We start from the raw sequence: 17,963 nt of genomic DNA on the forward strand, positions 1-17,963 counted from the left end.
AACTTGATGCCAAAACTATTTGTAACTGCATCCTGCCAATGGTGAAGGACATGTTGACCATTCCTGTTTCGGTACTGATTGCTGAAATGCAAGAACGATTCTAGTGCCGAGTGTCATACCAAAAAGCATGGACAGCTAAATAGATTGCCATTGAGCAGTTTTGTGTAGATTGGGATGCATCGTACAATGAACTACAAGGGTGGATTATTGCTGTGTAAGAGTACGTGCTAGAGGCTATCATTGAGTTGCAGACACGACCTTAATACGGCTTGGAAGACCAACTACAATTAGGAAGAAGAATTTTCCACCAGATGTTTTGGATGTTTGATCCATGCGTGCAGGCATTTCCCCACTACAAGTCGCTTGTGCAGATTGATGGAATCTAGCAATACGAAAAATATACGTAGATCATACTTATTGCAGTTGTTCAAGAAGAGAACCGAAACTTACTCCCGATAGCGTTTGCCATTGTGGAGTCGGAGAACATGGAATTGTGGGAATTATTTGTAACGAACTTGCTAACGTATGTTGTTAGAGACGACAATATTTGCATTATATCTGATAGATCGAAGGGACTAATTGTCGTAATTAGGCATTCTGGTGTTCCGTGGAGATCCGTTTACTACATCCAGCACATTACCTCTAACTTCCACCGAGACTACAAGAATGCAGACTGATGAAAACAAGTTGTGAACATGGGTAAAATTAGGTTTCAACATAATTTTTAAATGCTCTTAATACTTTCACAAATTAATTTGAAAATGTAACTTATATTTTCAGAATACATCGTTTCAGGCAAAGGTTGACCAAACTTAAGAGTGACATGCAAGGTGAAAAGAATACTCCTTTCTGAGAGTGGTTGGGTACCATGGAGCCGTGATAATGAGCTCAAAGTTTCGATGACGGGTCTCAATATAACCATATGACCACCAACCTAGCAAAGACAATTAACTTCTTCTTGAAGCGAACACAGCATCTTCTAATTTCATCTATTTTTTTAGCTACGTTCTATAGCCTGACAACCTTGATGCCAAGAACAGGGCTAAAACAAGTAAATCAAATGGAAGCATGACATGTGTTTATCGAGGAGGTCAGGAAGGCAATGGATGCGATGTTGGAAAATGTGACCATATTGTAGTAAACATGTAATTGTTTTCTATTAATTTGAACGATGAATAATTAAATAAAGTTAATTTCACATTTCACTATTTTGTCTTTTGTATTTCTGTCTTTTATATTTTGCATGCATAGTGAAATTGTGACAAACAAATATTAGCTCATTGATTGTCTAAGTTCAAACTGAAGATAAATGGCATTGTAAGAACATTTACATTGCAAGAAAGGCAACTAACTTCAGTAGATAATCTAAATAAGCCTATAATCTCATAAAAAATTGAAGTGAGCATTTGATTCAAATACTGATAAGGATTATTATGTCGTCTACAATTACAATTGGGGAGATGGCTAGACTTGCCTATTAGAGTAGTTGACTCCACGGGTAGAGACATAGATGTATTCATTAGTAGATTGATACATTGGACTAAACCCAAGATGAATTAATTCTGAATCCGTTTGTGAATTATTCACTTGTGAAGCTCATGGTGTGATTTACCTAAATCCTAAGTTAGTCACTGACCATGCGTATGCAACTCATTTGCTTTGATATTAGTGGAGACTTATGCTCTAAAGATGATCGAGCCCATAGCCGATATGTTGGGTAGATGATTTATGTATGACATGGTTTTACTAGCAATAGTGGAATTCATAGATCAATTAAAAAGTTAATGATTCCCACTTATTGGCATTGTGTGGATTGATAAATAGGGAACGTGACCATGGGATGCTTGTTCTCAAACGAGTAATTTATCACAGTCATTTGTTGACAGTGATCATATTAATCATTAAGAAGACACAATGCTGGCAATGAGATAAAATAGGATTGTATTGAGTGAATGGATTTAACTCAAAGGAATTAATGATATCATATGAGGGTAACACATACATGACGAGGACATTAGACAAAGCAGTTGGATGAATTGCTTTTGCAAATAGTATACAATAAGGAGTTTTCAATCATGGTACTTCTTGTGGACTAACTTCATGATTAAGTAATTGTGAATTATCAAAATAATGCTTTTGGACATAATTGCAATGACTAGAGCCTAATTGTATATGTCTGATCGGTCCCTCTGCTAGCTCAGCAAAAGCTCAATTAGACTGCATTTGAATTAGAATAAAATTCTACGACATTGGAAATAATTTAATTGATTCGATTTATTCGATGTGGATTTAAATTATGTGGTCGTAAGAATTGTTCAACTAGAGAATTTGATTAAAGAATTTTCTTGAAAAATTAATTTGGAAAATCTAAGTGATTTTTGGAAAAATTAATTTTGATCAAGTAAAATTAAATTAATCAAATTAATTAAAATTAATATGATATTTTTAGAAATTAATTTTCAAGTCAAACAATTGGCCCAATGGGTAATTGAACTTGAAAATTGGACTTGAGATCTTAAATTGGGCCCGGAAGCCCAAAACTGAGACCAAGACTTAAAAACTGGTCGAATTGGGCCCGGTATGTGAAACTGAACTGACAGTCCAACCGGTGGCTAGAATAGACCCGTCAGGTTGTCACTGACACGGACTGAACTGACAATAGCCGAACTGAGTCAGGGTGCCATAAAGGTGTAACACCTACATCACCGGAAACGGAGTGCTGACGGTTGCGATGGCGATGTCTCAGTGCCCAACGACGGTTGGTCTTCAGTGGTTGAGCAGTGGAAGAGTTACACTCCTACTAGGACTATACCAGAGAATTTTATTTTAGATTAACTATTCTAAAAATAATATTATTTTAATAGTTTAATATTAAATTAAATTTAATACTTATCTTAATAGTATTTTATTATTAAATTTAATTTTAATGTTTATCTTATAGATACATTCTATTATTTTAATAAGATTTAATATCAAATTTAATCTAAGATAAATATTATATTAATTTAATATTAAAGTGATTAAGTTTAATCATAGTTGAACTTTCTAAGCTCTCCTATGTAAAGAGAGCATTGGGTCATTATTTTACACACATTTGAATTCAAGAGAAAGTTGTAGAGAGAAAATTCTCTAAAGAGATTATTTTAGAAAATTTCTAGAGATATTTTTCTAATTTACAATTTGATCCAAAAGTTTAGAGAAATTACAAAATTACATCACTGGTAATTTTTATGAAAAATCTTATGATTCAAAGCGAACCCACACTTGGTAAATGTGAGCTTAAGGATAGCAGAGAAGACTACTCGATCGAAGCACTCATCCTAGACGAATCAAAAAGGTTCAATTTTGATTAAGTGTTTATTACTTTAGATATCACAACCAAGATCTTATTTTGGAAAATTTTTTAAAACTTTATTTTCCCTAAATTTATTTTCCGTTGCATTTTCCAAACTCATTTTTTCCAACATGCGAACCGTCAAAGATTGAGGTCGATGAATGTAGAAATATATTTTCGATAGTTACAAACTTTTCGAGTTATGGGGTCCATCGGTTTTCAACCCTGTATCCCTCCTAGGTTCTACGGAGTTGATCTCCTAAACAAATGATGCGATTATGGGAAGTTCCAAACATTTCGTTACCCTTGTATGCATGTCGTTGCATCTTGTGCTCGCGCCTCGATCAACGCTGAACAATATATCAATGAGGTCTATACTCTAGAACGCACATTACGTATTTGGGGGAACGAGTTCACTGTATTGCGTGATTTATCTACATGGGAGTGCCTACCCCGACTTTCGAGGTTGTCCCAGACAAGAGGTTACATAGAAAGTTGAAAGGTTGCCCGCAAGTCACTAGGATCCGTAATGAAATGGACATGAGGGAGAAAATCGACCCTAAACTTTGTGGTGTGTGCAAAATAGCTGGTCATAATCGAACTAAATGCCCACGTCGAACCTACCATATTGGGCAATCATCTCGATCGAGTGGATTATGAATTAATGTATTCCGTATTCAAACTTTTATTAATTTTTTTATGATTATGATGGGATTTTCATATTTATATTTTAGGAACCACACAACTATATTACATCTTAAAGGAAAACTTTGCATTATATTGTTTTAAAAAAAGTCAAAAGTTTAATAAAAAAAATTAAGTCAAAAGTTGTGTTTTGAAATGTAACCTTTGTTGAATGAATAGTATTTATTAATTATATGTTTCTAGTTCGTAATCATTAAAAATTAAAAATATTTAAAACATTAATTTACTATAATTTAATTAATGCAAACTTGTAAATTTAAGTTACAATTACAAACTACATGATAAAATTGATGGTTCGATGGTGTTGTTCGAGGGGTAAACCGTTGTGGTGCCCGACGTTGGTGTTGATGGTGCTCGCGACGGTCAGTGTTACCCTCACCTAGAACATCATTCACAACATCAATTGGCAAACCTAGGGTGAACTAAACATACTCGAGAAATCGTATGTCGCAAAGGTTTGCCCGGGAAAGGGTGGAGTACTGGAGTAGTAATGGGCTGAAAATATCGAGCATCATCGATGATCTCGGACCCGGATGATTATAACTGGAAACAAGAATCTCTGACTAATATGTGTAGTCTGACGAGCCAGGAAAATAATTATCAACCCCAAGTTTGGATCGTAAGAACTACCTCGAGATTGTGAATAAGATAGCTCGGGTTCGAGCACTGGCTCCGATTCGAGTGCAGGAGGCGGATGTGACAGGCAGTGCAAGAATTTCCCTAGTCATTGCATGTGTGGAGGGACTAGCATCGTTTTCCCACCAAATAAAAAAGGTTTCCCACTCGCCATATACCAAGATTGGTACTCTTATGAGGGCCGCAAATCAAATGAAAAATCCATCTAAGGTCTCTATCCCATCCGGTCGTTCCACAATACAAGATATTCTTCATGCTCTAATGCCCAATTCTTGTATTGTTTCCCCTTTTTGCTAAATTCGTGTACAACCCACAAACTCCGTGGAACATCTAAAATATGTTAGATGACCCGAACTATCACAGTACTTGATCCCCGTTGTACCACTCGACTGTTGAGAAATTCAGCAGGGGTGCATTAATTCACCACAAGTGTGAGTAGATGTGAGCAAACAGGGAAATAACAACCATAATGTTTGGGAAAGAATATGACATCTAGATGAAATACACAATTAATAACATGGTTATAGTAACACGAGTCAAATAACATAAATAAAGTAATTACATGTAATAAATATTAGTAAAAATTAACCCCTCCCTAGCATGTGCCTCAATCATCTATCGATAAATTGGAAGCGTATATGACTTCCTGATACCCGAAGAAGTACTCCATCTACAAAAAAATTAAACTTGTTAGAACAAATTTTAATAATAAAAAAAGCAAAATTCTTGTTGTAATTCTTAAATTTTATCACCTATTCACGAATGGGAAGACATATGTTTGGTGAGTAACTGATGCCAAGAATGACATCCTGTAAAGTGCCTGGGACTACAACAATATCAGGCACCCGCTTATGTCCATGGCACGGTGCTTTGTCATCTGGCAAAACTCACGATACAATGTAGCTAGTACTGTTGAGCCCTAATTGTACGAATGGGTAGCGTATAAATCAGATAACAAGAGCAAGTACATAGGGTGGACCTTGTTGTTATTTGCATCTAGCATGAGTACACCCCTTATCATATGCATTATATATGCTCGAGCGGTGCACATCACCTCCCGCTTAGTTGCAATACTCGGTAAATACTCGAAATTCACCTTCAACTATGAAAATTTCAAACTCGTAAGTTTATCGCCACCATCACCAGGCGAGCGTCTTAGTAAGTCATAGCAAATGGCCGTCAGTTCAGACACTGTACTTACACTTGTGACCGTACTACCGTCGATTGGGAGCTCGAGTTGCAGTGCAACATCTTCTAGAGTAATGGTGCACTCCCCACACAGAAAATGAAATGTATGGGTCTCTAAGAGCCACCGCTTGACCCAAGTGTATATCAAGTCGTACTTCAAATCAAACATGCGGATTAATGTTGAATCTCGATGTCTCTAAATATAGCATAAGACGTTCATCTGGCAGATAGCCCACACCGTTGACACACCCCTCAATACGCGGTACAAACCCTGACCATATTAAATTACCGCAATAGTTAATACATTGCAGTTAAATAAAACATGATGTGGAACTTTATAAGGGGACCCGTGAATAAAAAATAACAATTTTATTACTAGCACACTAATTGTATCTGATGTGTGATTCGTTTTTGTAATCAAAGAACTCATTTAGATATCTGCAACTTCAAATAAAAAATTTAATCATTGCCCGAACATATAAATAATATACAAATAACGAAAATGAATTTTGTATCGTTTTTTATTTTTGAAGAATTAATAATATTTTACCCATATAAAGAAATCAATAACAACGTAATTCGTGATACACTAATATAAGTCGATCATTTATTTTCTAGAAACCATCTCATTTTTTTCATCTTTTATCCCAATAAAAAATTATTACGTAACATATATTCAACGATGTGAACTATAAAATTTTGTAAAGTCAATTCAGTTTAATTAATTAGTATTCAATCAATTTAACGTAAGATGTATAAATTGGTTTTATCAAAAAAATTTAAAATTATTATGACGATTTCTCTAATTGAAGAAAAACAAAGAACATGTTTTTCTATTTTAAAAATCTCATCTGGGACTAATTTTCTTATAAAAAATTAAAAGTATTTTGATAATTTCTCTCCTTGAAGACAATTAATTTATGACATATTTGGTTTTTACCATAATCCAAAAGATAATTAAATACCAAAATGGGTCACCGTACAAATTTGTAGCAAATAACCCATTTCGTATTTATTATTGTAACAAACGACCCATTCAATAATTAATTTATTAGGTGACCCATTTTGGAATTTAATTATTTTTTAATTATTTTGGTAAAACCAAACAAATAATAAAAATTACAAATCCAACTAATGTGAATTATAAAACCACAAAATAGGACAAATAATATGAATTACAAAACCTTAACAAGTAAATAATAATTACAAAACAAAATGTACCTCTAAAATAATATTTGCTGGTACCTCCTTTCCTTCCAAAATTACAAAATCAAACAAATAATAAGTACTAAAACATTAAACAAAAAAATAATTACAAAAAAATTTACCTTTCAAAAAATTTATTGTTACCCTCTTACACCCTAAACCCTAAATAAAAATATAATAAATATTAAAACCACATAACAATGTGTTGCCTCCTCCTTTAAGACCCTAAACAAAAAATTACAAAAATAAAACTTTACATTTCAGGACCCTTCTTCTTTTCCCTTCTCTTCTCTATTGCCTCTTCCCCTTCTTCTCTTCTCCTAAATTGTTAGCTTCTTCTTCTTCTTAATTTATAGTTGAGGGGACCATAAGCCCTCTTATAAACTTCATTTTTTTCGACCAATTCAAGCTATTAAACCCTATGATTATGTAGTCACCTTTGTCGTAAAGAGGTGCCACCTGACATGATGCCCCCATTAGTGCCACCTGACAGGTTGCGTCCTCCATCCTTTAAAAATTATTTTTCCCAACCAGTATTTGAACCGATATAATCTACATGCAGGTGCCGCCTCTCCTACTCCCTCTACCATTAAAATATTTTTTCCCAATCAAATCATGGGCTAATGATAGGGTTTTGATTAGCAATAAGGAGAATGGTGGTGCCACCACCTTCAAACCCTCCACCCCTAAATACGGTTCATAACATACCATTTTGGTATTTAATTTTTTTTTTTGGTATCATCTAAGTAAAAAAGCCAAAACACTATAAACTATATGTAGCGTTTGGTATTTTCCTATGTTATAATTTTAATAGAATGTGATTATTGGAAATGTAATTGTCGGAAAAATTACTTTACAATGTTTGGTATACATTGGAGGGTGGAAAGTTATATTACTTTCTTAAAAATGTAATGATAATTTAAAATTTACCCTTATTAAGTAAAAGATAATATTCATGTATTTAATTTTTTAAAAGAAAAAAACATATTCATTAAAATCAAAAGACTTAAAAGACAAAATGAAGTGAAAACAAACACAACTATTCCGCTTAATTTTTATAATAAACTTTATTCTCAACAAATATTTGGATTAAATATTTAATAATAAATTTTAATTGATATTTTTAAGTTTTTTATTTATAATGTTAATTGAAAGAAAAATTATTTCAAATTTGTCCTACATATATATTGTAAATATAATAATGCATATAAAATCATGTATAAATAAAACTTTTTTGAATAAATTAAAAAATTATGTATATGTAATACTTGAGAAGAATTCGTTGAAATAGTACATAAAATCAAGTAGTAGAACAAATGAATAAGGCAATAACTTCTTTTTATTTTATATTTATTAATAGATTAATACCTAAATTAATACAAAAAGGGTTAATTTTATCTTAATAATTTTAATAAGTAATTTTCATACATTTTATTATGAGAATCATATTGTCATGTTCATGGATAGTAATACCCAATAAATGACTAGATTTTTAAGGAAAATAAATAAAATTAGATATACTAATGGCACGTTTGGTTCGCTGTAATGGAATATAGACGTAATGGAATAGAGACGTAATAGCAATTCAATTGTTTGGTTGAATGTAATGGAATAGAGGCGTAATAGTATTCTTGTGTTTGGTTGAATGGAATAGAGGCGTAATGGCATAAGGAAAAAAACTAAAATGACTAGAATACCCTTAGTAGAATTTTTTTTAGGTGGATGATTTATTGTCATTGTTATTAAATTTTAATAAGATTATTAATATAAATAATAAATAATTTAATAATAATTTAAAATAATTATTATTAAATATAATTTAATAAAAAATATATAATTTAATAAAATTCTTAATATAATTATTCTTATATTAATTTATTAAAATCATAATATATAATAATATAAAAAATATTTAATCTCATTTATTATTTTTAAACCGCAATACAATGTGCTAAAACATCATTAGTGAATCAAATAATTTAATTATTCTACAAAAAATAGAAGTAATAAATAACTTGAAAATTATATTTTGCATAAATATAATATTCAAATATTAACAAACATACCCTAAATTAAATTTCAGGTATAATTTTAAAATTTACCCCAAAGATTTAGTGTACTTCTTGACCTGAACTTGACAATTAAGTTTATTTTAGTACTTGTATATTTTTTGTCCACTTTAATAATTGAACTTGACAATTAGATATATTTTAATCTTTGAACTTGAAATATATAAAATTTTATTAACATAACTCTTTAATAATTGAACTTGACAATTAGATATATTTTAATCTTTGAACTTGAAATGTATAAAATTTTATTGACATAAAACTTTAAGATTGTCTCACATCAATAAATTTGGACGGAATATAAATTCATAGTCAAAATAGACCTACATGTAAAGTTAGATGCTAAAGTAGACCCCAACAACATATAAGTATCCAAACGAAACTAGCTCACAAAGCGAAACTTCTTATGAAAGAAGATAAACAAATTGTGCTACTTGAAGGGAACAACACTGGCACTGGAAAAACATTCCGTGGTTGAGGACATAAAATCTCTTAAGCACTGCGTCCAGGTTATGAGCTACTCACAGCAACACAGATCGCTGGGAAATAGTGTGCCAAATTACCTTTTGTATCTCTTCTTGGAACCACATGAACAAGGAGCATTACGGCTCATTTCTCCACTCTTTACCATATTAAACTTGGCAAGATCCAATGGTGTTGAACCCATTAGCTTTTGCACCTGCAAAAGATAAAAAAATAAAACGAATGACATTTCCAATGGAGAAAGAGAGAGATGCATAAACTAATACTTGTCATTGATGTTTTAAACTGCGGGAGGGGCATATCCATGCAATCCACCATTATAAACAAAATTTTCTTGATATTTATATGATTTAATTGTTCATCACTCATCCTCCTTCACTGGGTGACTAGCAAGCAAAGCAAACAGGTTAAAATCTACCATCAAAAGGAACAAGGTTATATATATATATATATACCAACATGTACGTATAGCAAGAGGCAGAAAAATATATACAAATCCATATAAGTTCACCCAAAACTTTAAAAAGCACATAATACATAGAAGCTAAGTATCAAAGTACCTAAAATCTGTATCTCACCAAGGCATCCACTAAATGATGGAAGCAAAGCTATCTCTGCTGCTTCATCTAGGCAACTGTCTTTCCATTTAATAAAAAAGGATAGATCATAACAGAATCCAAGAAGAGGCCTAAATAATAAGAATTAGCATGTTAATTGGAACAACATTCTTCTGCACATGAGTTTCCCAGTAAATCTGCTGCCAATCAACTGGTTTGACACACTCCGCAAGATCAGGCCAACGAAACTTAAACAATGCCTTCCACGCTGTATCGAAATTCCCATATCTGTAAGAAACTAGCACTAAACAGTCACCTCACATTCTAGTCTTACTTTCTACACAAAACAAAAAGGGGATCTAGAGACATCGAATCTAACATACCTTCCACGTTTTCTCCCCATTTTTAAGTCATCACTAAAAGGACCATAGTCATCATAGTTCTTAAATGGCCTGCTCAATGAAAGTTAATATCTTTCAAGAATATTCAAGTAGCCCGCATATAGCAGCAACTCAGCAAAAGTTAAACAAGCTATGTCAAGAGGGAAAAAGTTTATTGCTACCTTAAGAAAAATCTTTCATAGTCATGCTCATCTGTTAGAAGATTTGTGCATTAGAAAATCTAGTAAAACATTTCTCTGCCTATTTGAAAATTTCCCCTTCCTAAGTAAACAATTATCACATTTTGCTCACCCATGACCATTTCAAGCTTCAGTAGGAGCAATCGATATCCAGAATTATTCAGCTATAACAGTTATAAATTTGAAAAACAACTTGAAAACATGCATAAAACTTATAAGGAGCAGAAAATTTAACTAACATTTCACTTTGCAACTTCTGCAAGGCCAGAGGAGGTAGACATTCTACTACTGAATTGAACAACTCCAGAGGAAGTTCATAGACATGCGGCAAAAGATCATCCCCTGCAACCAACCCGACCAGTGATTAAATTTGACCACTATGAACTGAAAATATCAGTTAAAAGGGGGAAATGCATCTCTCAGCAACTAGGCATTTTTAGTATAATGCAAACAGTATGCACTACAAGCATTAAAAAGGAAAGATATAAGGGAAATGTACCGTGAATGAGTTCTCTTTTAAGTGCGTCAATGCTCAGAGACACCAAAGAGGGAACATTCACCATTCTCCACTCTTATACATGAAAAAACAAACAAACAAAATCACACAAGGAAAATAAAATAAAACAAAACAAATGCCCCAAGTCCGAAAGTTGAGTTGCTTTAACACGCAAAAACTGAAGGATTAGATTTAATTGGTTTAGACCATAGTTGAACTAAGTTCAGTGTTCTATAAGGTGACTTTTGGTTTAAGTAATATTTTCGAATTCAATAGGCTGACCTTACCGCCAGTTCATCATTGACGATATTTTAAGGAAAGAAAAGAACTACTGTTGAAGCTTCAAGGACCCAACGAATGAAGTGAAAGAAAAAAGCGATATGGCTTAGCAGTTACCAGAAAGTTTGGGATCGATCGGTGAATAGTTGACGTTTGAAGAGTTGGCTCGTCTGGTTCTGGTTCAGGTTCAGACGAAATCGAGTGAAAGAGAAATGCTTTGCTACTTTTCATAACATTCAGAAATTGAGCTCTGTACGAATCAACTAACCCTGATTTTTCCATAAAACGAATCGATAGGGCTTTCTTCTTGTATGTTTTTGAGTTGATGATCATTGGGCTAAACAGGGAGGAACAGAAGACGGAAAGGGGAAGCCGAGAGGGTAAAACAGGGAGGGTAAATTGAAGCAGCACCTAAACTGAGCAAAAGGGAAGGGATTAGAAATGGATAGATTTTAGGGATTAAATCAGTAATGTATTAGACCCGTAATAACAATATCGCAAACCAAACAAAGGATTAGAGGGGATCATGCTGTAAGTGTTTTGAAATCACATTTCGATGGATTAAATTTAAAAAAAAAAAATTACTATTCATCGTACCAAATACTACCAGAGATATGTTATTTGAGCGTAAGTTGATAAAATAATAATATTCCAATAGTATACTACATTCCTTGTTAACACAGACCAATTGCATTGAAAATGGAGTAGAAAAGGCTGAAATTCTTATCATCAAAAACAAAGGCGTCCTATTTCTTTTTATTTTTACCACAACTTCCAACCAAATGCCGCCCAAAAGGTCGGCTAGCTAAGCCATTTCCCCTTTCTTTTCTCACATTCCAATAGACCGTTCCATTTTTTTTATCAAAATAATCTTTATTACTACAATGTCAGTACATAGCAATCACCGGATCATGCTTCGATTCCCCGCCAGCATCATCTGAGGCATTGAGCAGTTATGGGATGTGTTCAAGGCAAGTATGCTTCAACCAACTCACCGTCTCGGGGACTGGACAAGTTGAAGCAAGAACATGGGTATGCTGCTAAGAGAGGGGAGAAGGAAGATGGTGGTGTGGCTGGAAATGGCGAAAAGGTGGTTAATAGGGAAGGGGAGACAGTGAGGAGTAATGATGCTAATGGAAATGTTTCGCAAAAGCATGCGTCGAAGAAGATTGTAGGTGACGATCAGGTGGTTGATGGATGGCCTAAATGGCTTGTTGATAATGTTCCTTTTGAGGTTTTGTCTGGTTTGGTCCCAAAGAGTGCTGATTCCTATGATAAGCTTGCCAAGGTATGTACTACCAAATTCATGAAACTGAACGTATAAAATGCCATGGGCACCCGTTTGATCATGCTGTGCTGCAGGTAGGGCAAGGAACTTATAGCAATGTGTACAAAGCTCGGGACAAGGACACCGGGAAGATTGTTGCTTTGAAGAAGGTCCGTTTCAACACAGCAGAGCCTGAGAGTGTTAAATTTATGGCAAGAGAGATTATGATACTTCAGAGGCTCAACCATCCAAATATTATTAGCCTTGAAGGACTAGCCACTTCAAGGATGCAGTACAGTCTTTATCTGGTCTTTGATTTCATGCAGTCTGACTTGAGCAAAATTATCTCCCGCCCAGGCGACCGGCTCACTGAACCCCAGGTAATTTCAACCTTTTGTGTTTATGATCAAAGAAGAAATGGGACTGGAGTAATATATGTGAAAAGTGATGTACAAGCATAGGTAATGTATGATATAATCAAATGTTTTTAGGAATTACAAGGTCTACATATTTGTGTTTATGATGCAGATCAAGTGTTATATGCAACAGCTGCTATCGGGACTGGAGCACTGTCATGAAAGAGGAATATTGCACCGAGACATTAAAGGTTCAAACTTGTTGATAGATAGCAATGGGGTGCTGAAAATAGCAGATTTTGGGCTTGCCAATATTTTCAACCCTAAACCAAAACGACCCCTCACCAGCCGGGTTGTAACACTATGGTACAGAGCTCCAGAGCTACTGTTAGGATCAACAGATTATGGTGTTGGGGTTGATCTCTGGAGTGCAGGTTGCCTGTTAGCTGAGATGTTTGCTGGAAGACCAATTATGCCGGGGAGGACTGAGGTAAAAAACTTATCATTCACATCATTTCTATTTAGCCTCACAGACGATGCTTTGAATATTTATTTTTTGAGCTACCGTGTTGCTGACAAGTTAAACTTCTGAGCAGGTTGAGCAGCTTCATCGAATTTTCAAGCTTTGTGGTTCACCCTCAGAAGAGTATTGGAAAAAGATGAAGCTACCGGCAAGCTTCCGGCCGCCGCAGCATTACAAGCCTGGATATTATGAAGAATTTGGAGATTTTCCCAGCTCTTCATTTGGCCTCCTCACAATGCTTCTTAATCTGGACCCTTCATATCGTGGCACTGCAGCTTCTGCTCTTCAAACGGAAGTAAGCTCAAAACACCACTTTATATATTTATACATTTAATTTAAGGTTTAATACCTATTTTTGCCCCTGAAATTCTCACATGGTTACTATTTTTTTCAATCACATTGCCCTCTACTTTCATTTTTATCCATCACGTTAGTCCTTTGACCATTTTCGTTGAAAAAAACCTATGCTCGCATTTCAGCCCTAGTATGGTAGTGAAAATCTCATTTTAGCTCCTAAAATATAGTAAAATTCTCACTTTAACCCCCTGCGTATTCGCTTTTGGTTGGCTTAAACAGGCAGAGTTTTTTTTTAACGACTTGTCTGCTGCTCTTAAATCTTTTTATACCAACAAGCCTGGTAATTGGTACTGTAAGAGACATTTAAATGAAGGTTAAAAAATTCGATTCGAAAATCAAAGAGCTTTGGTAACTAGTCGAAATTTTAGATTTTAAATATTTATAAAAATTAATTTTGATATTAAATAAATTTCAAATGACACCGTGATGCATGCTAACTCTAATTAATTTTATAAAAGGTTAAAATTTGAGGTTAGTCCTCTAGTTTGACAAAGTTTAAGATTTAATTCTTGCATTTAAAAAGTTAAAATGACCATTCCTACTTTTTTGCTTTGAAAATCTTAGTCCAATCATTAAAATTATAAGTTTTTTAGTCAAAATTTATCAATTTGACATGTTGATTAGTTGCTTTCATGTGACATAGCATGCAATTGATGGGAAATAAACATGTTTAAGTTGATAAATTTTAATGGAAACTACCATTAACCATAATTATTGAACTAGGATTTTAAATTGAAAAGTAAATGATTGAATTTTAAAATACAAAACTAAATCTCAAATTCTATAAAAGTACCATAAATTTTAATCTTTATAACATTGTCAAGCATGGAACGGATAGATTAAATGCATAACAAAATTCATACCTAATGGTAAGAGTATTATATCTTGTGGCAAAATATCTTGGGTTCGATCCCAAACAATATATCATTCATGTCAATTCATATTTCAAAAATAGCTTATAGCATAAGTAAATTTTGATATAAAAATATTAAGTATCAAAGTTAACTTATCAGGCAAAAATGTTATAAATGGAAAAAAAAATACTCTTGTCTAATTAAAAGTTTATTTGAATTTGTTTGAGACTTAATATATTTATTGGATACCAATATATAAACAGAATCCTGATTTGGTGCTCCATTCTATGTTTTGTTTGCAGTTCTTTACTTCAAGTCCATTGGCATGTGACCTTTCAGATCTACCAGTAATATACAAGGAGGAAGAACCATATAAAGCCAAAGATAGAAAGAAGTACTTTAGCTTTTAAATATGAGAATTTGTTTTATTATTACTTGCTAATAATTTTCTGCTTATGCTTTTAATGGGGGAGAATTTGGAATTAACTGATTCTGGGTTTTCATGTTGAAGGCACAGAACATCAAAAACAAAGCAATCTTCTAGAAAGAAACATGAAGGTGATGAGACAAAGGAACTAATAATGACGGTAGAAAAGAAAGATGATACTGATACTTCCAGGGAGGTAAATTTTATATTTCAGTTTTAATGCAAATTCATATATAATTTACAACCTAAACTTTATTTCCATCGACCAACTTAATCCAATGGACGATGTGGCTGAATTAACCTCTATTAGGTCATCATGTGTCAAGTCAATGACATGTCAGCATTAAAAAAGAATATTTAACTGGCAACTTGGACAACATTAGTCCATTAGGTAATATGCTCACAGAATGCAACTTCATGAACCTAACCCTTATTTTTCCTCCTTTTAAGTACCGAATCATTATATATATATATATATATATATATATATATATATATATATATTTATAATGACACTTGCACTAAAGTTCCCCATTTTATCACTTTGGATCTTTTTTCATTATCTTTTACAAACAAAAAGTTATTCAACCATTAAAATTTTAATGGCACAAATGTCGTAACCCAAAGGACAGTTACACGTACTTTATTGTTAACATAAATTATTTTTAAAAATATTTTATTTTATTTTTAAATTTTTGTATTTTTAATAATTTTTATTTATTTTTATTTTTGAATTTTTATAAAGTTATGTAGGTTGCTCCATGAGTTGTCACATGTTCTTAAAATTTTCATGATGTAGTCAACTTTTCTATCCAGAAAAATGTAATCTAACTAAATTTTGAAAGTTAAAAAAAAAACTAGGACCAAAGTGACGAAAAGATTAAACCATCATGCCATCCGTTTTGATTGTATGTATGTATGTATGTATGTATGTATGATCCTTGAAGAGAAGCTTCTGAAATTCATTCTTCTAGGCACTTCTCTCAAACGACTAGTGCATATTGACACCGTGACATAAACTAAACTTCCCCTCCGTTTTGATTTCTCTTCAACTGATCAATTGAGATTGTTATCTGTTTGATAAAAAGGCAAAATGATTGCCATGCATCCTTTGGCCATGTAATTTACAGCTGAATCTTCACTGAATGTCTTTCTTTTTATCTTAACAGGAGAAGCAGAAAGGAAATGAGGCATGTAATAATGCAAAAAGCTCCTTCAGAGTGAAGCCAATCAAACATAATGAACAACGCTTACCTGCATCGCTCTCTCCGATTCTACGTTCCAATGCGAAAATAGCTCCAAGAACCGAAGCTCATCCTAATGCTACTCAGAACATTCAAAATTTCACTCTTTTACAGGCTTCTATTACAGATATCATGAAAAACAACCTTGGCAATCCTCAATACCGCAGGTCTTTCTCTACATGGGATTTCCGAACATTTGATCCTGACAAGATATCAAAGCCTTCTGGTGTGGAATAAAAAGAGTGGGTTCGTTCGCTTGAGTTTGTGTTATGGAATATGAGTTAGTAATTTATTCAGCTTTATGCCTAAAATTTTACTTTGTTATTTGGTTATAAATAAATAAACAAACATTGTTTGTCTTATTGTTTAGTCATGTAATGAAATAAAAGTTATTCAGAACATTTATGTAAGAAATATTTGATGTTATAGTTTTATTGTGTGTGAGTTATCTAGTTTTCGATATTACAATCCTGTTCCTTAACAGGTTTTCATGCATGAGTTGACAAACTTGGAGCAAGCTTGTAGAAGAAATATTTGAACTCTTTGCTTGTAGAAGAAATATTTGAACTCTTTCATTTTTCTTGTCTTCAATACTTGTGCTTACCACGTATTTCAGCATCACTACTATGACTTATAATCCTTCAATGACGTGAAGTATTTTTTTAATGACATTGTTGAGTTTGACCCTATTTCAGTTAAATTTGAGAAATAATCTTCAAATTAAATTATGTTTATTTGTTTCAATCAAACTCTAATTAGTCTAGATTATTTTATTATTATTTGACCTATAAATTTAGCATATAAATAGGCTCTTTTACAACCTTAGAAAAACACCCCTTTAGAGATTAGAACTCATAACACTTTTAGAGAATTTTGTGTTTACGTTTTGAGGGTTCTTTGTTTTCAAGGTTTAATTTTTATCTCCATCTTTTGTACTCTTCGTTCATTTGCCATTATAATATAATTATCTTTACCTGTGGTCTTTTATCCTCTTTGAAGGGATTTTTTCACGTTAAATTTGTGTGTTCAATTTCTCAATTTCTTCATCTATTTTTACTTGTTCGTTGTTTAATCGAGTTGATCCCTAACAAATGGTATCAAAGCTAGTTCAATTTTAGTAAATCAGCCCATTCAGATATGGCAGCAACAAGGTTTGAAATTGAGAAGTTCGACGGTGTCACAAATTTCAACCTGTGGCAAGTTCGGATGATGGCAATTTTAGTTGAAATCGGTCTAAAAAAGGTTGTTACCGAGAAAAAACCTGAGAATCTAAATCAAACAGAATGAGAAGAGCTTGATGAAAAGGCCTTGTCCGCAATCCAGTTGTGCCTCGCGAATACGGTATTGCAGGAGGTATTGATGGAGAAGACATCATCCGCCTTGTGGAAAATGTTAGAAACTC

The 17,963-nt window shown here is 33.1% G+C and overlaps 2 protein-coding genes across 4 annotated transcripts; one reads left to right on the forward strand and one right to left on the reverse strand.

Annotated features, from left to right (window-relative positions):
• Positions 1-9,354: 9,354 nt before the first annotated feature.
• On the reverse strand, positions 9,355-12,093 carry LOC105763660 (uncharacterized). Of its 3 annotated transcripts, none has more exons than XM_052624772.1 (6): positions 11,651-12,093; positions 11,258-11,329; positions 10,998-11,100; positions 10,562-10,630; positions 10,182-10,482; positions 9,355-9,817 (listed from the first exon to the last, which is right to left on the reverse strand). In XM_052624772.1, the coding sequence occupies exons 2-5, from the start codon at positions 11,319-11,321 to the stop codon at positions 10,428-10,430; spliced, it is 291 nt and encodes a 96-aa protein (XP_052480732.1). In that variant the 5' UTR covers positions 11,322-11,329; positions 11,651-12,093; the 3' UTR covers positions 9,355-9,817; positions 10,182-10,427. The 3 variants fall into 3 exon arrangements, with proteins under 3 accessions (XP_052480732.1, XP_052480731.1, XP_052480730.1); XM_052624771.1 differs by having other exon boundaries at positions 10,200-10,466; positions 11,651-12,084; XM_052624770.1 differs by having other exon boundaries at positions 10,182-10,466; positions 11,651-12,083.
• Positions 12,094-12,131: 38 nt separating this feature from the next.
• On the forward strand, positions 12,132-16,966 carry LOC105763659 (probable serine/threonine-protein kinase At1g54610). The gene is made up of 7 exons (XM_012581952.2): positions 12,132-12,821; positions 12,896-13,180; positions 13,329-13,646; positions 13,753-13,974; positions 15,193-15,284; positions 15,402-15,513; positions 16,487-16,966. Exons 1-7 carry the CDS (start codon positions 12,489-12,491, stop codon positions 16,796-16,798), a joined length of 1,674 nt encoding a protein of 557 aa, XP_012437406.1. The 5' UTR covers positions 12,132-12,488; the 3' UTR covers positions 16,799-16,966.
• Positions 16,967-17,963: the final 997 nt, after the last annotated feature.

This window comes from Gossypium raimondii, chromosome 12 (assembly GCF_025698545.1).
Source record: "Gossypium raimondii isolate GPD5lz chromosome 12, ASM2569854v1, whole genome shotgun sequence".
NCBI classification, from domain to species: Eukaryota; Viridiplantae; Streptophyta; class Magnoliopsida; order Malvales; family Malvaceae; genus Gossypium; species Gossypium raimondii.